We start from the raw sequence: 21,018 nt of genomic DNA, 5'->3' as shown, positions 1-21,018 counted from the left end.
CTGTCTAGGAGTGGGCGGATGCTTTAGACCAGGTCTGGGAGGAGATCCCTCAGGAGACCATCCGCCACCTCATCAGGAGCATGACCAGGCATTGTAGGGAGGCCACACACACTACTGAGACTCATTTTGACTTGTTTTGAGGACATTCCAGATTTCGTTTGGAAAGGACTGGCTTGAGAAAAAAGCATGATTGTACAATATTGTTAACCTGCGCATCCATTTTCAGAGTTTAGTCCATTCTAACACCTAGGTTTGTAATCAATGATTTTTCACAAGGGCATAGAGAATACGGGGGCCACCACTACAAAGAGAAAGTAGCTCAAAGAGGAAGTAGGTATAATGAGAATAAAAGAGGACCCAGAATGGACCCCTGTGGTACCCCCCACAGAAGCGCCGCTCATGCTGAGAAAGAGTCCTTAATAGAGAACAATTTGAGGGCTGGACCCCTAATACCCACTTAATGCTCCAGCCTTGAAGAAAGAATAACATGATATAAATTGTATCATAATCTTCTGTTAAATTGAAAAGCACAAGCAATCATTTGCTATCAGAATGTCAATAAAGACTGAGACGATTCTGTACCGTGATGCGATTTAAACCCAGACTGGAAAACGTCCAGGATTGCATTTGTGTTCAAAAAGGGCTGTAGCTGGACATGAACTATCTTTTCAATAAGTTTAGATATAAAAGGTGACTTTGAAATCGACCTAAAGCTTGATAATGCAGTGGTGTCGAGACCTGCTTTTTTAACAGGGGTTGAACAACAGCATGCTTGAAACTTTGGGGCACCACAATGAAGAAAAGGCTACTTTTAATGATGGAGAGGATAAAATGCGGCAAAACTGGGAATGAAAGTACTAATGAAAGAACAGTAGGGCATTGTTTAATGAGCCCCTGTCACATTCACCTGGGTAATTCTGTCCCATGTACGTGTGTTTAAGTGTGTTTTCATCTTACTAAACCAAATAATTTTTTTTTATTGTCAAAAAAACTATAAATATATGACATGCATGACATACCAGTAAAATACACATAAACCAATTTTTCATGAATACTGCCAAAGTATATTGAGACAGAAAAAACACATAAAGGCATGCAGCATCACATCAACAAAAGTAAACATTACATTTAAACAAAAAAGCTGATAACCATATTTACAGATTGTCAAAATACACAATCAAAATGCATGCATTCTCTACATTAACATAGCAAAATGTTCACAATAATAAAACCAGCAAGTGAGATTATGGCTATAAATGTCATAATCATTTGTAAATGAGCTCATTTACAGACACAAAACCTGACAAATCATGTTGAGACTTGAACTGTAATTAAAATATAGCATGTTCAGAACGAACATTGCTTTAGTAAAATGCTAGGTTAATGGTAACTTCTGAAACTACTGACCAGATCTGAATGGGCTGACCTCACACACTCACACTCATCTTAAAAAAAATACAGCAGTGCATTAAATAAAATTCACAAGCCACTTTCTATTCACAAGCAAGTTTGCCATCAAAACTGGACAAGGCCAGAGCAAACGCTTGCACTGCACACATGGGGTAGCTGTAGTCCAGTGTAAATATGTCATCTGCCACTCTTCCAAACTGCATCACGATGTAGCTGTCTGCAAATAAATTCATGTATTTTAATTAGTGCACTTTTTTATTGTTGCAATAGAAAAGAGATAACTCAGTTTATTCACGTAATTCAAGTATAAATACTAGTAAATTAGACATGGTTAGCCCACTTACTGTCTTTGCTGTGGACAATCTGGAAGTTCTTGACAGAAGCTTGTGTGACGCGACCAGAGAAATTGAGGACGTAGGAAGCCGTGTCATCGTTCCATACAGGCGTCTTGTTGTGCAACTCGATCAGGTTATCCATTTGCCGATTCTGATAACGCATCAACAGCCCATCGTTTTCCTAAACGCAATTCCATTTGTAACATCATTAATTCCATTAGTAACATCAAATACCGGAGTCCTGCTCTACAACAAGGCCATGATGTATGTGGGTTACACTTGGTTTTGGTAAAACAGACTTTTGAATACAAATGACACATTTAGAACTTATGGCTTATGGCCTTTCTGCACCTACATTTCGGGCACGGATTGGCACTCTCTCGTTATCTTCGTCCATTCCCGGGATGATTACGGTCATTTTCCTGGGGCCTTTGAAACCAAGAACATTGGTCTCCTGTACAGGCGAAAGAGCAGTCATGGATTTATTGCTCCTGTTCCCGCAGGGTGCGACGGGTTGGTGGCGGAGCACAACTCACGTAGATGATTGCAGCCAGCTCCTGCCGTGCGTTAGACATGTCTCGCAGCGCTCTGTCAGGGTTCAGGCCATTATCAAACACCGTGAACTTGGTGCCCATCAGATTGGATCTACGGAAAAACCGGGTAGAAATCCAGTTACCGTAAACAGTCAGAGTGGAGTGTAGTGGTGCTTCCGGCAACAAAATTGTGTGACGTTGACTGAAACGAGACGAAACGCAACAAATATGCTTGTTCGATTTTTATTAGAACTATAACAAAATATATCATGTAATATTTTTGATAAATGTGGATTACAAAATAAAAAAACTAGACTAAAATTTCTTCATTTTTTCGACAAGACGTTATATACCTCTTGTTTAATCGCATTGTTTTTATGCAGTCAATGCTGACGTAATTCGCTGCAAAAACATTTTTTGAGGTTACGTAGATTTCAGGATACTGAAACAGGCTGCCGAAAACAACTATAGTAGATTTTACAATCAGATTTATGTTCATATTTAAAAAAAAAAATATACCTCAGCTTCCCAACAAAGTTTTCTCCACCTCTTGACAAGTCTGTGGCGTCTATTGAAATCAGGTAGTTGGAGGTGGTGCTTTTCTTTCGTTTTCTTCCCGCCAGTAGAAAGACCTGCAGATGCATTTGAATAGTCTGTTAAAAAAAAAACATACTCTGCACTTTGAACTTTGAACTTGCACTAAGCATAATGCTAAGTGTGGGGTCAAAGAGGTCCTCAGAATTTACATAATGGTCCTTGTTTATGTGATGTATTGGCAGGAGCGTGTTTAAATCATCCAGAAGGAGGAAGTGTGCTCTGCATCTTCCCATTTTAAAGATAATTTGGATGACGAAAATAATTACGCTTGTTGTATCTATTTGTATACAGTACAGGCCAAAAGTTGAGACACACCTTCTCATTCAACGTGTTTTCTTTATTTTCATGACCATTTACATTGGTAGATTCTCACTGAATATGAATGAACACATGTGGAGTTACGTACTTAACAAAAAAAGGTGAAATAACTGAAAACATGTTTTATATTCTAGTTTCTTTGCTCTGGTTACTGCTTTGCACACTCTTGGCATTCTCTCGATGAGCTCCAAGAGGTCGTCACATGAAATGGTTCTCCAACAGTCTTGAAGGAGTTCCCAGAGGTGTTTAGCACTTTAGACCAATGTAAATCCAAGGACGCCCTACCTTGCACCAGTGAACAAACCCCCAGGCTTAGTGCTGCGCTTATCACCACAATAGTGGCCACAGTGTTAGGTCTTCAGAACATGTCGGCTGCTGCTGCTGCACCTTTTTCTCGTTGTCCAGATGTAGGTAGTACGTGGGATAGAAGCCTCGGTCCATGCCCCTCTTGTCCCGTGTGACTTTGCATTTGATGGTGACCCCCTGTGGTGCAGGCTGTAGAACAAACTCCTCCAAGTCCTCAAACTCTATTTCAGGTGATGGTGGTCGCTCTTCCTGACAGTTAAAAAAGGGACATTTCTGACTCCTTAAAAATATCCATTTAGCTAAAGATTTTCTTTCAATTTATTATGGACCGAGAAAAAAAATTGGCATGTTCTGACCTTTTTGACTTTCTTGCCTTTTCCCTTCTTCTTTTTCGTCATCTCTGTGTTTTCCTCTTCACTGTCATCAGCTTTTGCTAGGCCCATGAGAACAAAACCCACAACAGTCATTATTTTATATATATATATATTTTACAAAAGCTATAAACTGTGATGACTTTTTTCACCTTTCTTCTTTCCCTTTTTATCTTTCTCCTTGTCTTTGCCTTTATCCTTTTCTTTGTCACCTCCTGTATGGAACATTGACGGAGCATTGGGCTTTTTTTTGCTTTTGCTTGGCTTGCTCTCACATTCACTGTCGTCACTGTCAGACTTGGAAGCTGGTGCAAGTGAATGAAACAAAAACAGGAAAAAAAGTCATTCCAGTCCATATGCAATGATGCCATCTTTCAACTTTTGCTACTTTGACAACTTACGTTAAGTGAAATTCAGAAAAGAGAAAAGTCTCTACTGAATAGATTATTAAGGATTGTATTTATGGTGAATAGCACTTCTTTACAAGGCTGAGTAAAATAGGATTATCCATGATATCCAGCCTGGGGCAGTGGTGGCCCGGCGGGTAAGGAAGTGGAGCAAGGTACCGTCCCAACACTCTCCTTCAAACTGTTGTCCATATGTGTGCTATATCTCCATAAAATGTGCAATGTGAAAGTGAAGTGATTGTCATTGTGAAACACAGCAGCACAGCACACAGTGAAATGTTCTGCTTTGAACCATCACCCTTGGTGAGCAGTGGGCAGCCATGACAGGCGCCCGGGGAGCAGTGTGTGGGGACGGCGATTTGCTCGGTGGGACCTTGGTGGCTCGGGATTCGAACCGGCAACCTTCTGATTGTGGGACCGCTTGTGGGACGTCACATAACGTGCAATAGACTGAAAATCCAGTGCAGTTTGTGTTTTTTATTATTTTTTACCAGTGTAATTTGTATCTATTATGTTGACTACTATTTTATTTGTCTGTCTTATTTTCTGTCTAAACTACAGTCAAGCGCACGGCAGTGAGATGCCAATCGGACGCAGCTACAAAACCCAGCACAAATGCGCGTAGCGTTCAGCGAGCATTCATTTTTCAAACATCGGTGCGAACCAATATTAAGGGTGATGGGTTAAATGCAGACGACAATAATAAACCACTTTCATGAAGTGATAACATTACACAAAGTGAGCTGTTTGCATGTATTTGATTACTGATCTACAAGGAGTTAAAACTTGTTTAAAGTTGTAAAATGTAAATAACTATAAATTATTAATATGCCGTTGTGTATGCGGATAATCTTGCGGAGGATCACCTTTCTTTTGAATAAAAAAGTCTGGTTTATCACCGTTGATCTGGAACATAGAACCAGGCTGTGGCTTTTTGGACTTGGCAGATTTTCCTTTGGTGTCTGGTTCACTTTTGCTTTCTAGAAAGGGAGAAATGGATCAGGTCACATGACCTACTCACATGACACCGTAAAGTCTTTAAACAAGAAGAGCTAGGCCTTATTTATATCTATCAAATTGGGTTTTTGAGCGAGTACAGTGGTCAACAACATTTGCGATTAAGGAGCATTCAATTTTTTTTTGGTTTTGTTAAAATAACATCAAATTGATTTTCATAGATTGTTATTGTTGTAAATAACTAGAGGACACTGCTGGTAATGAATCTGTATAAATATGCATAAATATAGATATTAAGAACAATTAATCTTGACTTCAACTTGCAGACCTGTCATCTTAAAAGGTGATTAGAATAACCTGAACAATGTAGAATGCCCAAGGTCTGCCGAGGTTTAATTGCTGCAAATGGATGATTCTTTGATTGATTAAAAGTAAACATTTTTTTTTAAATCAATTCATACTTTGTGACTTTTTAAAATGAATTTTGCAGTATTTTATATAAAAAAACCCATAAAATTAGATATCACTCATGAGAGGCAGCTGCTGCTCAATATCTGAATTGCACCAACTAAATATGAAATGACTGTACTCAACACTGCTTATTCATATTCAAGAGCAGTTTCTGGTCAGAATAGTACATAATCCTCTTTAGCACCTCAATCACACAAACAAGCAGCAGTTGGCCTGTCACTACCAATTTGCCACTTGCCTTTCGCCTTTGACTTCTTATCCTTGGTGTTACTCAGGGTATTTTCTGTTGTGTTTTTCTTTTTGGTCTTTTTCTGAGGGGCATCATCGTCGACATCATCATCTTCGTCGTCATCGCCTGAATCTGATTTTAGGAATCAAATAATGAGCCTACAGCCTTATTGAGGAAAAAATTAAATACAGGATACCGGACTGAACTGTCAAATCCTTCTTACCCTTTTTCTTCCTGGGAATATTTTTGGTTTTCTTTTTCGTGTCCTTGTCTTGTGTTGATTCTTCTTTTTCTGTTTCAGGTTTCTTTTTCTTTACCTTCTTGCCATCTTGCCAAACAAACAACCAAAAAAAAAAACTAGTAATGCAATAATGAAGAAACAAGGTATCGATCACTGAGCATTAACCAGGCCGTCCCACAGTGCATCCTGCTACCATCTCTTTCTTCGGTAGATTAAACATACGCACTGAACCATCCATGTGATGTAAAAGAGAAACCATGATTTAAGATACCAGACCACCTTCTTCTAATTTAGCTCAAACTTGCTAATGGTGGACAGAGTGGGGTCAGCAGAGTCCTTGTGCTTTTAATGTTGTGGCTGATCTGTGAGCTATTCTGCATGTGCAGTGTCGTTGGTTCAGGACGATTCTTTAGAGTGTGTTTCCAGAGGGGCGTCTTCTTTGGGGTGTGGGGGACGCTGCACATTCGAAAGTACATGGATGTCTTTGGGTGATTCGAGGATTAATGTCTATTGATGTGTTTCTAACTTTTTAGGGGCGTGCCTTCCTCCTCCCGAGATGCCTCGTCAGTTTTCTTGGGTTTAGGCTTCTTTGGTTTGGCATCTGAGCCGTTGGACTTTGCCGAGTCACCGTCTGTTGTCTTCTTCTTTGGCTTCTTTAGAATAAAACCTGTTGAGGAAGTTACATTACTGATACCGATCAGATTTTTTTTCAGAAACTAAAATATACTATAATTTTACACCCTGGTTTACACTGGAATCTGAGCTTTTCATTATTGGATATTAGTCTTTGAAACTCACCATAAATGTGATATTCAGGAAGGCCAAGAAAGAAAAAGTCAATGATTTAATAGCACTGCAATGTTAGATATAGATCATTTATTCAGACAGTTTTAAATTATTTGCATGGATATATTTGTTGTTCTTCATTTGGTGTTACAGGAACACAAAAATATAGACAGTTGTCCTTCTCTTGTGACACACAGTTCACTACTGTTTCTCTGAAATGAGCTTGAATAAAAAGAATTATTACAAAATTTATCAATTAATAAGAAATGGTCATTGACTAAGTTGAAAATAATGTTTTCTTTTGAGCAATAATAATTTTTAACAGCTTGTCAGACCTTGAGCTTTATAGACTCTTGCTGATAAATTCCTCTCTACATTTATGCAGATATTCTGTCATGAACAGATATTTCTGGAAATGTTTGTTAATGCAACACGTGCATACATGTAGAGAAGAACTTTATCAGCAACAATGAATCTAGAGTTCCAATGGAAAGCTGTGTTCATTTACCCATGCATTACTTTAAAAGCTTCTTTCATAATTAAAATAACCCTAGTAGAGCTGAAGACAGCTGCAACGAGTGAAGAGGCAATGAAACTGACCAAATTTGAACCAGTACAATTTCTAGTGCATAAGCAGATGGGGGTATCGTTATCTTTATTTATTTCCATTCTATTCTATTCTGTTTTTTTCATGGAAAAACAATGAGATTTGTAAACAACAGCACTGCATATTATTTATATATTATATTTATAATATATAATATTTTTTATATTATATACAGTACAGGCCAAATGTTTGGACACACCTTCTCATTCAATGTGTTTTCTTTATACATAACTCCACATGTGTGCATTCATAGTTTTGATGCCTTCAGTGAGAATCTACCAACGTAAATGGTCATGAAAATAAAGAAAACACATTGAATGAGAAGGTGTGTCCAAACTTGTGGCCTGTACTGTATATTTATATTTACAGCATTTATCAGACGCCCTTATCCAGAGCGAGTATATATTATCCAGAGTGTATATCTGTCAGCGTGTTGCCAACTTTTCTGTAAGAAGGCTTACTTTAGGGGGTCTTGTACAAACTGAAAGTAAGCTCTTTACATTGAGACAACATAGGCCGGAAGCCACTGCAGCTAGTTTTTTCCAATGGCTGCATGCCACTAGGGAGCACATAATCTCATTAGGCCAAATCTCATTTGTATTTTTATCTTAGACTTTGGTCACTTGGGGATTCAGGGAAACTAAAAAACATAACCATTCATAAAAATATAATAAATGTAATGAAATAAATAAACAAAATGTATATATTTGTATATACATTGTATATTTGGCCACAGTCTCAACAGGTAGTTGTCATGGAGTTGCAGTGAAAAGCTGCATTTGTCCACTGGTTATGTTACTCCAAACACTGACCAATACTTGGTGCACTAAATATTCACCGAATAAGAAAATGTTAGCTTGTTATGGGTCAGACGTCATGCACGCTAAATAACAACTCACTGCTGTATTGATGGTCAGGTGCAGTTGGATTCGGAGAACTTGTGAATGGGAAGGACATATTACGTAACATTGATATGTTAAATAAGTATAAATTATATGCACTTAAAAGCAAGTACCTGAGCACTTGTTCGATCAAAACTTATTACTGAGGAAATATTCGAAGGGAGGAAGACCAGGGATCTTAAACTCAGCATTCTGATTCATATATATACTGGACCACCAACATGTAAATGCAGTGTAGCTTCTGCATCAATATTGTGTCTGAAAAGTCTGTGAACTCAGTCTGGCCTTCTAATAAACAAGCAAATCATAAACAAAATGACATACATCAGATTATTATTGAACCATAAAACACATTACTCTGTAGAATTTAAGTGCATTTTGTATTAAAAGCTTATTTGCTGGGATATGATTGAAGAATCATATCCCAGGGTGGTTGTAGCCAAGCGGTTAACACACTCGCCTATGAACCAGAAGACCCAGGTTCAAATCCCACTTACTACCATTGTGTCCCTGAGCAGGACACTTAACCCTAAGTTGCTCCAGGGTGACTGTCCCTGTAACTACTGATTGTAAGTCACTCTGGATAAGGGCGTCTGATAAATGCTGTAAATGTAAATGTAAGAACAATTCAAACCTGAATTCTACTGATGTCACATTATGAAGCCGATGAGAATAAATGTATTGTCTCTGAAAAATATACATTTTGCAGTGTATGTTATCTGAATGATTCCTGATACCCCCTAACACAACAATAAAGGTCTGAATATATAGAAATAGTTCAATTATTATTTGTCATCTCATTTTTACAGGCTACACAGATCTCAAAAACCACCAAAAAATGACCCTACCTTCTCTGCAGACATGTTCAGTTAATGCACGTCGGCTGAAATGAAAGGCTACATGAACAAACAAATGAATAAATGATCCCTGTGAGGCAGAGACTGTAAGTACTGGTCCGGAAGAAGTGAATTCAGGGAAAGTTGATAATAGGATTCCCGGGATGCTCATCTGCCCTAGAAAGATCCAATCAGGCAGGGAGGGACTGAACAGGAATGTACCATCCCTCCTGAAACCACACAGGGATTTTCACAGTTCGCTGTTGACTGGCTCATTACAGATGTTCTCATCAAATCAGCTGATAGAAAAATGTACATGGTTAGTAGCACATGGTTAGTATATTTAATCGAAAACTAGCTTCAAACTAACCTTTTTTCCCCCCAAAGAATTTCTACACCATGGACTTACTCTCAAATCACATATAATGATTTTTCACACATCTAAATTTTGCCTTTTTCGCGTCTGGGTATGAAAAGGGACTTAATTTCGTGGAGCCGGTGGAAATCCTGGAATGAATCCAGTTTGTGCGGAATTAAAATCTCATTTCACGCGAGTTAGTGTTCTCTAGACATTCTGTTAAGGGGGGGGGCTATTTGCAGTCCATCTATGTGTCTGCAATTCTGATTTCAGCCACAAGGTGGTAAGAGAGTTCAGCAAACGCTAATAACCGCAACTCTAGTGTGACTACAAAAGAGAGTATTATTCACATGGAAATTAGGGGAGTATCCAGCAGACATACTGTGGTAAACGTTTCTGTAAAGCAGGGATCGTGATAAACTGTTGTCATTGATGACATTAACCTATTAAACAAAGTAAGGGGTTTAAGTAACAGGCCCATTCAGAATAGTCAGAATCCAGGCCCGTATTTTTGGTTCTGCCCTTTACACCTCGAATTCGGTAGTGTGGGGTCTGGATGTTAGAAAGCAGGGGTTTGGTTCAGAGATCAGAGTCCAGTCCCTGTAAACCGGAACCAGCTGCCGTTTTCAGACCGGCACCCCGCTTGGCTCGCTCCCTGATTACCACAGTCCAGACTAATGGGTTTGCTGGCAAGACGGCCGACTCTTGACAAGCACACGACGTTTGGCGTGGAGCCCAAGAAAGGCCAATGAACTTGCCCACTGTGGCGCTGCACTTCAGACCTTAAAGGCACAGCGCTCCTTTCCGCCTCAAGCGCGCAAATTAAAAACCGCATTTCAGCCTTCCCAGGCCGTGCCGATACGAACGTCATTACTGTACCAGGCCCCCGTCCAGGGTCATCGAAGGGTCACGTGTTCTGTGGAGGAGATCCCAGCAGAGAACAGATGGAGAGGCCCGAGCCACATCGCATAGGGGCATCTCCTCGTTCCCACGCATGGCAGAGAAATTCCCCTGACCTCACGAGACCCGCACTTAGTCGAAGCGCGGCCGCTTTTCTTATCGCTGGTTGCCATTAGCATGTGCTTCCTATCCAGCTGACGGTGAGTGGCTCACACAAAAGTCCAGCATATGTTAAGTATCCACGAAGAAGTGAAACTCGCCACAGGCCCGCGCTAGTCAGATGTTTTAATGTAATTTCAGCTTAAATCCAGTTTTATACAAGTAAATAGAAAATGCAGCCCTTAAATATTCCTATACATTCTTTTTTTATTTTTTATTACATGACAATATCTAGATTTCTGTGTCACTTAATTGCCCTGCAAACAATTTTTACAGCGATTTATGCTAACTTGCTAAACAGCTAGGCTAGTAGTCTGGTGTTATCCATGACCTGGTGACCCCTGCTCTTTTTTTCCTCCAGTTCCTCTTCTTGTCTGAGTTGAGTTTTATGCCATATTTTACCACACTGAGCTCTTCCTGATAACTTGTATATAGCCACAGATTCCTCTACAACTCGCTTCACTTTTTCCACCATTTTTATTTTCTTCTCTTTTTTTCGGGAATTCAAATCCCAAGCGGCTGAACCAAACATCAGAACATCCATATTTTAAGAACAGGTCCGTTCACGTTGTCGTCTTGTTCGTCATCAAGCATCACCAAGACTTTTAAAAATCTATAAAACATAAAAACATAAGTTGTCAAATGATTGAATAATCCATGGAAAACAGCATAACGCTGCAGTCGATTTCCAACTGAGCGAATGGCCTCGTGGGGCGACGGCGTAGGTTGGGCCGTGGCCTCCCCCAGACACTGGCAGCTTGGCGACGTGCACGATAGGTCCCCGGTACAGCTGGCCGCGGTGGGCCGATAACAGGATAACAGCTGCTTATCCTCTCCTGTCAAAAATCCATTCATAACAACACCGGGCTCCTGAGCACTGGCCTGGACAACAGAAGCTTTGGGGTTTTAAAGCACACGCTGAAACGCTTATCGACATTGACGTGTAGAATTAATGTTTCTTAAAAGTTGAACAAAAGTGCGTGGCTATGTTTTTTTTCTCGATCGTGTGGTCTAATATGGCACGGCACACTATAACATTACAGGGGGTTCGCTTTGTCCCTAAGGCCCCCGGGTGACACGTAATATATGATACACGCGTTCGCACAATTGAACAATGCTACAGATCCTTTTCAGGACCCCTCCCCCACAAAGGGAAGGTGCGAAACGTAGATGTATCTGTGTGATCCGTGCGACCGCGTCGCAGTACTGTAAAACCAGAAAATCCTGTCGGCTGCAGTCCAACTAAACCCTTTCCGAACAGGGGGACCGCATTTCAGATCAACTGACTTACTTTATAAAGAGGCCGTGGTAATGTTATGTGCGTCACCATGCACACGTATGCCCGTACCGCGGGAGACTGGCGCTTGGCCCAGGGACGGGGATAAAGCATCGGCTTAACAGCAGCATGGAAGTGGTGTGTAAAAGTGTCACATTTGCACGCATTCATCTCCGTGGATATTGCCCCGCTTTCAAAGTGCATCTGGCCGGCTGCGAAGAGTCTAGATTACATTTAGATACGGAACAACAGGTCTCCACAATGGCCACAGATGTCTGCAAAACTGGAGAAACGTGAGCGTGCGCAGAGCCACCGCGGAAAAAGCGCTACTCTAACCTGCCTGTCCAGACCGGCACAATGTCACCGTAAACATGGCGCTCTCAGAAGAGCACAGCGATCCGTGTCAGTCGAGGCGACCTATAGTAAAATCCCTAACACCGGTGATATGATGTGCACCTTTGGCACATGACTCACTAAAGGAGCGCCACAGGTCTCAGATAAACCACACGGGATGGCCTGTAGCCGAGCACAGGACGGTTTGGCAAGAAAACGGCTAAAACCGGTCACGTTTAGGTTCATGTATGTTACAGGACGTGAGCGACACAGTCATTCTGGGAGTGACATGTCCTGATGTGACCGTGCTCCGCCTCGTAGGCCTGGGGTACACCCTTGTCAATGAGTAACTGCAGCACTCCCAGTATATCTGGCAGGTGTGCAGTTTGGTTATAGGGTCTATTGAACTGGCTCTGATCTGAGGGAGCTGGGTGAGTTTTAAGCGATTTTTGCTTTGATCGTTGAGCAGAAGAGTCAAATTCCCAGCTTGAGTTAACTTGCAAGACCAACGTAGACACAAGCAGCATTAAAACGATACCGCATGTAACAGCAGTGGAAAGACAACAAGGTTGCGAATGTGTGACAGTACAATAATCTCTGGTCCAAAAAAATGCTGTTGAGGGTCACATATATGGGCCATATTTTCAAAGCCCTATAATAAAACCTAGAATGTGAGGCATAATGTCAAGTTAAGGATGTCCTCAGAATTTCAACAGATAAAAAAAAACCCAAAATGTTAGTCATCAGTATCTTGAAGATGTGCAACTAAATACTGTTGTTTAAGGAATACATTACTAAGAACTATGGCCTCATTGCGATAACTTATCTAAAAAAACATGTTTTTAAAAACATGTTATAACAGTGTTATAATAGTGTTGCGGTGTTGTGCAGAAAAATACTGCAATACTACAATTCGCAACTTTCCTAGACACCAACGTCACACCGCGGCCCTACATATTATGATGCATTCGACCCCTTGGCTAAAGAAGACCCGGAACATTCCTCGGCGTCCCTGTGCCCGAGTGGCCATCCGCGAAGCGCGTGTGCACAGCCTGGAGACTCCGACCGCGCCGCCGCCACAAAATGGTCCGCTGGAGCTTTCACCTGCGCCCTTAGGAGCACGTAACAGGTTCACATTTCAAACCGCGGCAGCTGGCAGAGGGCAGGAGACATCGAGTCGGCACGACGGAGGAACCGATAAACAGACGGGCGTGTAGGAATCATCCAGGGCCGCACATGGATGTGACTTCATCCGGCAACAAGTCACAGCCCTGTGCCCGGGCAGCGGTTTTTCTGTCCGGCGCTGCCAGCACCTGTGAAAGTGGCCGCGCCAACGTAAACAGCGGCGGGACGGAAGGGCAGCGGGCCCAAAACCAACAGAGCGGGGACGTCACTTGCCGTGCATGATACAGATTATTAGGGCGGTTGTAGCCTAGTGGGTAACACACTCGCCTATGAACCAGAAGACCCAGGTTCAAATCCCACTTACTACCATTGTGTCCCTGAGCAAGACACTTAACCCTGAGTGTCTCCGGTGGGGACTGTCCCTGTCACTACAGATTGTAAGTCGCTCTGGATAAGGGCGTCTGATAAAGGCTGTAAATGTAAATGTAGGTTGGGGTGAGGGTCCACGTTTGCCCCTGAAGAACAGGACGGCCACGTCAGTGGGACAGAAACTTTTGATGCTGCTCCACGCCTAAAGAGGACGCTTTCGCCGCCAGACTCCACCGTACCCGAGTTCAAGTTAAAGGGCAAGTGCTTCTTGACTGAATTCAGCCCTTAAAGGCGCTTCAGTTCAGCCTTGACGCGGCCAGGCGCGGCGTGACCTAGATTCGCCCCGCCGCGCTCCAGACCCGCTCGGGTGCAGGCAGGGCCGGAGGGGGCGGCCCGCCGAGCGCTTGCTCCGCCCCGGGCCAGCGACGCATGGGCGGAGGGTTGCCCGCCCGCCCGCCCGCTCGCTCGCTCGCTCGCTCGCTCTCTGCAGCCCCGCTGGACGAGCCGGTTGGCTGGCTTCTGGAAGCAGACGCCACTTTTGTTGAACTCCTGCCAAATAAGGCTGTCCCAGCCGGCGCAGCTGAAACTTTTACAGCCTCCCCCTGTCTGAGCAGGAAGAGACTCTGGAGGAGCCGGGACAGGAAAAAAAAAACAACAATGGTGTCGCGAAGTAATCATTTATGATTTTTTTTTTTTTGCTCGATTTAAATCCGGCCGTGACAACCTCGACTCTCCGTATACTTTCTCGGGGTTTTTTCTCCCCCGGAGGAGTGTCCTCTGCACACGAGGGTGACCAACGTTCACAGAGTATATATACATTTATATATAACAAAAGGACGGTGACGTCACAGAAAAAGCTGCCCGGAACAATGCCGGAGAGAAGCCAGGAGGTGTGTTGGGGCAGGGGGATTGTTTGCCGTACTCTCGCGTGTGTAGGTGAGCGTCACCTCGCTCGCACAGCGGCGGCGGGGACATGTGCATTTTGGCTCGGAGGAGAGGGATTTATTTCGGTCACTTCCTCTTTTGCGGCGAGGAGTTTGGGGACCTCGGAGTCCCTGCCGGCGCGTTGGAATTACTTTAACATTTCGCTTTTTTTTCTTCTAATGCCACGGTAGTTGTACACATTAAAAACAGGGACGGAGGAAATGGGACAGATGGTCTAGCAGCATTTCGCCAGGAAGGGTTGGCAAAAAAGCGAATAAATCTAATCCACCACGGAAGGGTTTGGTTTTTTTTGGAGGGTTGCGGGGAAGGAAGGACCGACCCGGCATCAACGAGCAAAACAAAGCCCACAGACGGGCGGCCGGGGAACAGACCCCAGGCGATTAGTGAGCACCGGGGCTCTTAAGACCCGCACTACCTGGGACGGGTGCCAACTGCTGACAAAAAGCTTGGCTACGTCGTCAGGGCGAACCTATTGACTCCTCACCCGTCCTTTTTTGGGGGGGAGGACAGGGTTAACGAAGGCTTTTTCTGTTGAAAGGTTGAGCGCTGTGACAGCTGGCGGACTTCTTTGCAAAGGATCATGTGAGTATCGTCCCCTCCTCCGTGGACGCCGTCTTATCTCTCGCCGGGTTCCCGCTGCGCCGCATCGGGGACAACTTTTGTCCGTAAGGCATCGCGCCATTGGACGACGCTCGGAAGTGCGAAACAGTTGGGCGCGAGCGGAAGAGATGGCCCGGCATTACAGCTCCGGCAGCGATGCGTCATCGGCCCTCACGCCGCTTTTTCCCTCCCTTTCCGCCGGTACCCCGCGCTCTGGTGCGCGCCGGCTCGCTTCTTTCTTTTTTTGTCCCTCCTCCTCTCCTCTCCTCTCCTCTCCTCTCGTCCCATCCAGTTGGCATTGGCGGCAAAGCGGGTCGGGAGAAAAGCAGGGGAGTGCGCGCCGCGATTGGCCCCGCTCGCCTCCAGCCCTTGGCGCGCCGAGATCCGCGCTACAGGTATTTCAGCCGCCGCATTTCGCCGTCACTGTCCGCCGCGTTGCTCCTCGCTTCTTCGCTGTCATCCTTCCTCCTGCAGACGCGCCCGCCTCGGCCCGGCGGCCACGCCGCCCTGTCCGCCATTTCCACGCCGCACGGGAAAACTTTTACCGCCGCCAGTTGCGAGCTAAAGGGAAGATAGCCGGCGTATTAATCGCAGACAGTTGCGATTGAGCGCTGCTTTGCGTTCATTTCAGCAGTCTGCACAGAACCAACTTTGAAAGGGTCACACTCTGGTACTTTTTGGTCTTTGGTTCCTCTCACCTGGAGCACCGAACAGGACTACGCGTCCGGGACGCGCGTCGACTGCAGAACTCGGGAGGAAGTGGCAGTCTCTGCCCCCCGAAACGCATTTCCCCACGGCGCCAGCCAACATTCGCCTGACATGAACAGAGGGTTCTGGAACGGTACAAGAAGGAAGAAGTAGGCCGGGCGGGGAGCACTTTCACCTCGAAGGGTTAATTATTTACCAACGCTTACCATAATTTCACTTTTCTTCCTCCTCACGCTACCAATCAAGGGGCATCCTAGTTTCATTTGAAGGAACTAACCGGGTGGAGTGAGTTGTAGAAGGTTGAGAGCAAATACCATTAGTTTCATCACAAACAGCATTTGGATCCCCGGATTAGTCCATATTTGTCATTTCTATGTTTAAGCTTCTGCTTTGAGCATATTCCACACGGCCTTTCGGAATTATCCATAGATTTGCAGTGAAATAAACAAGATGGCGCCCGTACGCCACGTGTTTATGCGTTGCTAAAATCTATTCCATGCTCTATTAATAGGCCCGCGTTGCATCAGACGGCAGACTGTGGACTGTGAACCGACTTTGAACCGTATGCAGTTGTAGAAACTCTTGGCCTCATATGGACTCGCGTTACAGCTTATATGAGGAAGACGTTCCTCTTTTTTTTATCGGTTCTGAGAAAGTGTCGTCTTTAGGTTCATTTGTAGTGTGAACTGGGGAGCGGGGAGGGAGGGAGGGGGGAGAGAATGTTTTCTCCTCCCCTCTCTGCTTGCCTCAGATGAACTTATCGTGTTGCTTCGTTTTTTTTTGTGTGTGTCTAGGCTTACTTCCTGTATTTATGGCGCCTTTGTTACTCGCTAGTTGGCCCCCGTTTTTTCCACTAAAGCCCTATTTGAGAAGAAAAGGCAAATGGTTGTATGTGTCATGCATTTTGCAAAGTAGAAACCGTAAACGAATACTAATTTGCTTGTGCTCTCGATTTGTGGAGGAAAATCCGTTTATAGCTACCTGTCACGTTTTGGTCCGTGAAATAAAAATGTTGATACGAGTTGAACGGTTTTTGGCTGCTGCGAACCACATGCAAAGTGCAGGCGCAGACCCGGCAGAGGAGTGCTCCGGGCTTGTTAGCGCGCCTGCATAAACAAGGCGGGGCCGGGGGCGTTATCAGGAACTTTCGGTGGGTAGAGCAGGCCCCCCCGGAGACCGCAAGATGCAGTCAGCCAAGGTCAACGCCACACAGGCTTCCTGTTTTGGGGGCGCTATTTTTGCAGCATGGACGTTTGGTTCTGGTTCAGCTGGACGGCAGGGGACAATGCACAAGCTGGTCCAGCCATGACTGTTTAGTGTCATTTAGCATTTGGAATCATTTTGCAGCTTTGAGCAATAACTATTTCATTTAAGTTTATGTATGCATGTGCACATATAGATTTAGGCTGAATTTGGGATGATAAATAGGGATAAGATTGCTCATCTCCCCAGTCCTTAAATCATTTACTGTGTAATCTCTGTATGAACTAGTGAAGTCATCATAAGAGAAAAGGGCTGAGCGGTACGTACCCATCCAGATTAGGGCACTAATCACCTCGGAGGGAGAAAAAGGTCATCAGCGCATTCCGTTTAAACACGAGCACTCTTAATCGGGGAGGAAACGAGCAATCGCGAAATCGGCGGCGTTATTCACGCGGTGACCTGCAGCGATATCGCTCATGCTGTATTACTGCGGCCACCCGACGTGAAACAAGCGCGGGATCCAGCTTCAAACGAAGGCGGCGGTCTCGCACCATCGACACGCGGACATTTTCCCAAATGTCTCGATCGACATCTTTTACTCTTCTGCTGCCAACAATTACCCCCCCCCCCCCCCCCCACCACCACCACCCTCACACCACAATGCAGCATGCAGACAGACCCCCCCCCCCCCAGGCCAGCCCACCCACCAACCCCCCGAAAAACCTCCCCACAACATCACCACCATCTCCGTCGTTCATTCTAATTCAGCCTGGCACACGGGCGGTGCCCATTTCTTGGCACCGGGCTCAGAAAAGCGGGGAAAAAATCTCAGCCAATCCTCTCATTTCACAATCGCTGCGTCTGTGCCAACCCTCCAGCTGCTTCCCGCGGACTCTCTCCTCCCCAACACTAGGTATTTTTGGTGCATATTTTCTGTTTGTTTGTTTTTCTTTGTTTGACATCACAAACAAACGTGTGATTGACAGCTGTGACGGTGGGTGTGGGTGGATTGGTGCTTAATTGTGCTGCTGCTCGGTTTTAATTGGACGATCAGTAAAGCGAAATCCTTTGGGTGTAGGTAGGGTGTGGGGGCCTGTTGTTCGTCATTATGCTCAGCAGGGATGAGGCGTAAGAACATTTTGCATGTTTTTGGTGCGTAATTCTACTTTATTTCTGGAATTGATTTTTTTTTTTATAGGATTACAGGATCTGTGTGAGATTATAGATAATGGTACATCGGATTTTAAAATGAATCATGACCTTCCGACATGTCAAAGCGCTGGCAGCTTCCTGAGTTTCAGACCGTAAGAAGCTGTGGGCACCGTAGACAACCTTGGGATGGACGTCTTGTTGGGAAAAGCAACGGAGACGGAAACGTGCAAAGAAAAACATATCCTGTTTGGCTCTGTGTAATCCGAGGTGGTGACATACGTGAAAAGCCCTGGCGTTCGCGTCCCAGAAGCCTCTAAATTAGCATTTTGCACCGTCCACATTTCTGCACGGCTTGAGTAACACAATAGCCTGAAAGCCACAATCACTGGAGAAATATTATAACTTACCCTGGACAGGCTGAGGATGCCAGGATGCCCAAACATATTTTAGATTATGAATGGACATTTACATACATTTATATTTACAGCATTTATCAGACGCCCTTATCCAGAGCGACTTACAATCAGTAGTTACAGGGACAGTCCCCCCCCCTGGAGCAACTTAGGGTTAAGTGTCTTGCTCAGGGACACAATGGTAGTAAGTGGGATTCGAACCTGGGTCTTCTGGTTCATAGGCGAGTGTGTTACCCACTAGGCTACTAGCACCCTACGCTGTTTATTCAGCGATTTTAATCATCATAATACCCCAAAACCATGTTTGGCGGCGTATAGGAAGTACGCAGCGAGCCTTGAGTATATTTGTACAGCTGGAGCCGCGCTGGCCCATTTTCACCATCGAACACTGATAACGAAGAAATATGAACAAAACAACAATTCTCATTTTTCTGGCTTTGTGCGCCGTGTTTTTTTGGTTCCGTGGCAGAACATCTCCAGAGCTGACGCGAGTGGAGTATCTGCATCAGGTCGTGAGGCGAGACAGATTTGACTTTGCTCAGGGGGTCAGGGGGTCGCGACTATCGGACGCCGCAGGCCGGCCGGAGCTCGAACCTGCCGACATGTGACGCCGTGCCGCGATTTAAGTGCCGGGGCGTCACGTGACGCCTCCGTTCAGGTTCCTTTCAGGACAGAGGAGCGTCTTCTCTGAAATGGTGACTAGGTCTGGTGCCGACCCGTCCTCCACCTTCACCTCCTTAGACTCCGACTCTCCCTGGGGAGCGGCGTGCCAAAACGTTCCAATCACCGTCCGCCTTAATGTAGCCGAAGGACGTCTGAATGTTAATGGGTCACCGCGAGGCTTCTCGTGCTAATAGGCCGGGGGACTGGCCGCGCCCCGCCCCAAACTCAGCCAGATTCAACACACTACATACAATACGATATGACGTAACGTGATTTTCACGTAGTTGTGGTAGGTACGAGGGGGAGAGAATTCGGTTATTCGGCGCGCCTGTCCCCTGGTCACAAGCGATCCCCGCTTCTCCTTCCTCGGAACGATGGCATTTGAAAAGGACGTGAAAAGGAAGTCCCGGATGCAAACTCGGGGAGCCGCCGATCTCCCGGCACCGCCCGTCACCTTGCAGATGTTTGGCCAGCGCTATTAGTTCTTGGCGCCCTAAGATGGCTGATGCGCAGCCATTTTGTTTCCCCCTTCCTCCTCCCTGGGCCCGCAGAATCGCAGCTTTGTGCTCTTCTGTTCACCGCAGAGCGCTCGGCCGCGAGCCTCCCCAAGGTTGTTGTGTTGGAATTAACTCGCTCCTTTGGCAAAACAGGCAACACTTCCTGGCAGCGCGCCCTCGTCACATGGCACACTGTCTGCGTGCCAGCCGGCTATTTCTTTGCCGTTCAGAATTAGCACTTTGTGGGAGTCTGAAGGTGCTGCGCCTCCGTTTTTTATCTCTTCGTCTGCAAAATGTATATAGAAATGCTTCAGTTGCATTCGTTTCACAAAAACATTAATGGAATTAAAATCTTCTTCTTTTTTTTTTTTTTTTTTTAACCACTAATGTGATTCACACTATTTTTGACTTTGATCTGAAATGCAGAAACGTGCAGTGTGTCAACACATCTGTCTGTCCCCAGGTCCCCTCGTCTGACGGCCAGTAAAGGAGTCCTTGTTTCTGCTGTCCTTGGGGCCGAGGTAGTAGATTGAATAGTTGTGGAGCTGTGCGATCTCCCTCTGACCTAACTATGCAATCTACTGTCTTTCCTGAGGGGACAGTGAAGCCATCTAATCCCACAGCACTTACCAAGCGTCCTCTGGGAAGCAGCGGTTGGGGACAAACGCCGTGAGCGTTCCCGGGCTGCGTGGGGTCGGTGCCTTTCGAGGTGAGGTAGTAGGTTGTATAGTTTGGTGGACACGATTCCTTCGCTGTTTAGGTGAAAACTATACAGTCTATTGCCTTCCCCGAGAGCCGCACAGGAAGCCGAGGAGACCGGGATGGGAAGTCAGCAGAGCACTACGGTGAACGCTTCACCTCCGATGGCCACCTCATTCAGGCGGTTTGGACCCGATTTTGTCAGAGAGCTCATTAAACGATGAAGTGAACATGATCTTAATAAAATCCAGAGATGGTTTCTGTTCTTTGCTTTTGATCCTTTATTGAATCACAGGATTAAAGGAACGTTAC

At 45.0% G+C, this 21,018-nt stretch overlaps 1 protein-coding gene and 1 long non-coding RNA gene across 8 annotated transcripts; one reads left to right on the top strand and one right to left on the bottom strand.

Moving 5' to 3' along the window:
- Positions 1-1,041: 1,041 nt before the first annotated feature.
- Positions 1,042-16,536, bottom strand: tulp1a (TUB like protein 1a). 5 transcript variants are annotated; one of them, XM_028992835.1, is made up of 14 exons: positions 16,286-16,536; positions 16,070-16,204; positions 6,702-6,842; positions 6,158-6,262; positions 5,944-6,066; positions 5,144-5,257; positions 4,023-4,175; positions 3,856-3,938; positions 3,581-3,748; positions 2,798-2,910; positions 2,282-2,390; positions 2,101-2,199; positions 1,755-1,896; positions 1,042-1,627 (listed from the first exon to the last, which is right to left on the bottom strand). In XM_028992835.1, the coding sequence occupies exons 2-14, from the start codon at positions 16,179-16,181 to the stop codon at positions 1,494-1,496; spliced, it is 1,596 nt and encodes a 531-aa protein (XP_028848668.1). In that variant the 5' UTR covers positions 16,182-16,204; positions 16,286-16,536; the 3' UTR covers positions 1,042-1,493. The 5 variants fall into 5 exon arrangements, with proteins under 5 accessions (XP_028848668.1, XP_028848666.1, XP_028848667.1 ...); XM_028992833.1 differs by having other exon boundaries at positions 1,755-1,926; positions 16,286-16,534; XM_028992834.1 differs by having other exon boundaries at positions 1,755-1,926; positions 3,856-3,932; positions 16,286-16,531.
- Positions 14,328-20,972, top strand: LOC114797776 (uncharacterized). 3 transcript variants are annotated; one of them, XR_003750983.1, is made up of 3 exons: positions 14,328-14,716; positions 15,310-15,766; positions 20,471-20,972. It is a non-coding gene; the product is annotated as an uncharacterized LOC114797776 (long non-coding RNA). The 3 variants fall into 3 exon arrangements; XR_003750984.1 differs by having other exon boundaries at positions 14,328-15,353; positions 15,664-15,766; XR_003750982.1 differs by having other exon boundaries at positions 14,529-15,766.
- The last annotated feature ends 46 nt before the right edge of the window (positions 20,973-21,018 follow it).

This window comes from Denticeps clupeoides, chromosome 10 (genome assembly GCF_900700375.1).
Source record: "Denticeps clupeoides chromosome 10, fDenClu1.1, whole genome shotgun sequence".
NCBI lineage: Eukaryota > Metazoa > Chordata > Actinopteri > Clupeiformes > Denticipitidae > Denticeps > Denticeps clupeoides.
Note: the sequence above shows the minus strand (reverse complement) of the source record. Positions and strands in the feature narration are given on the sequence as shown.

Coding starts and splice junctions, on each gene's coding strand:
- tulp1a (XM_028992833.1), bottom strand. CDS start 16,181: ATGTTGGCTGGCGCCGTGGGGAAATGCGTTTCGGGGGGCAGAGACTGC. Junction 6,263..6,701: donor GGAAGGCACGCCCCTAAAAA/GTTAGAAACACA, acceptor TTGTTTGGCAAG/ATGGCAAGAAGGTAAAGAAA. Junction 1,628..1,754: donor GATTGTCCACAGCAAAGACA/GTAAGTGGGCTA, acceptor ATTTATTTGCAG/ACAGCTACATCGTGATGCAG.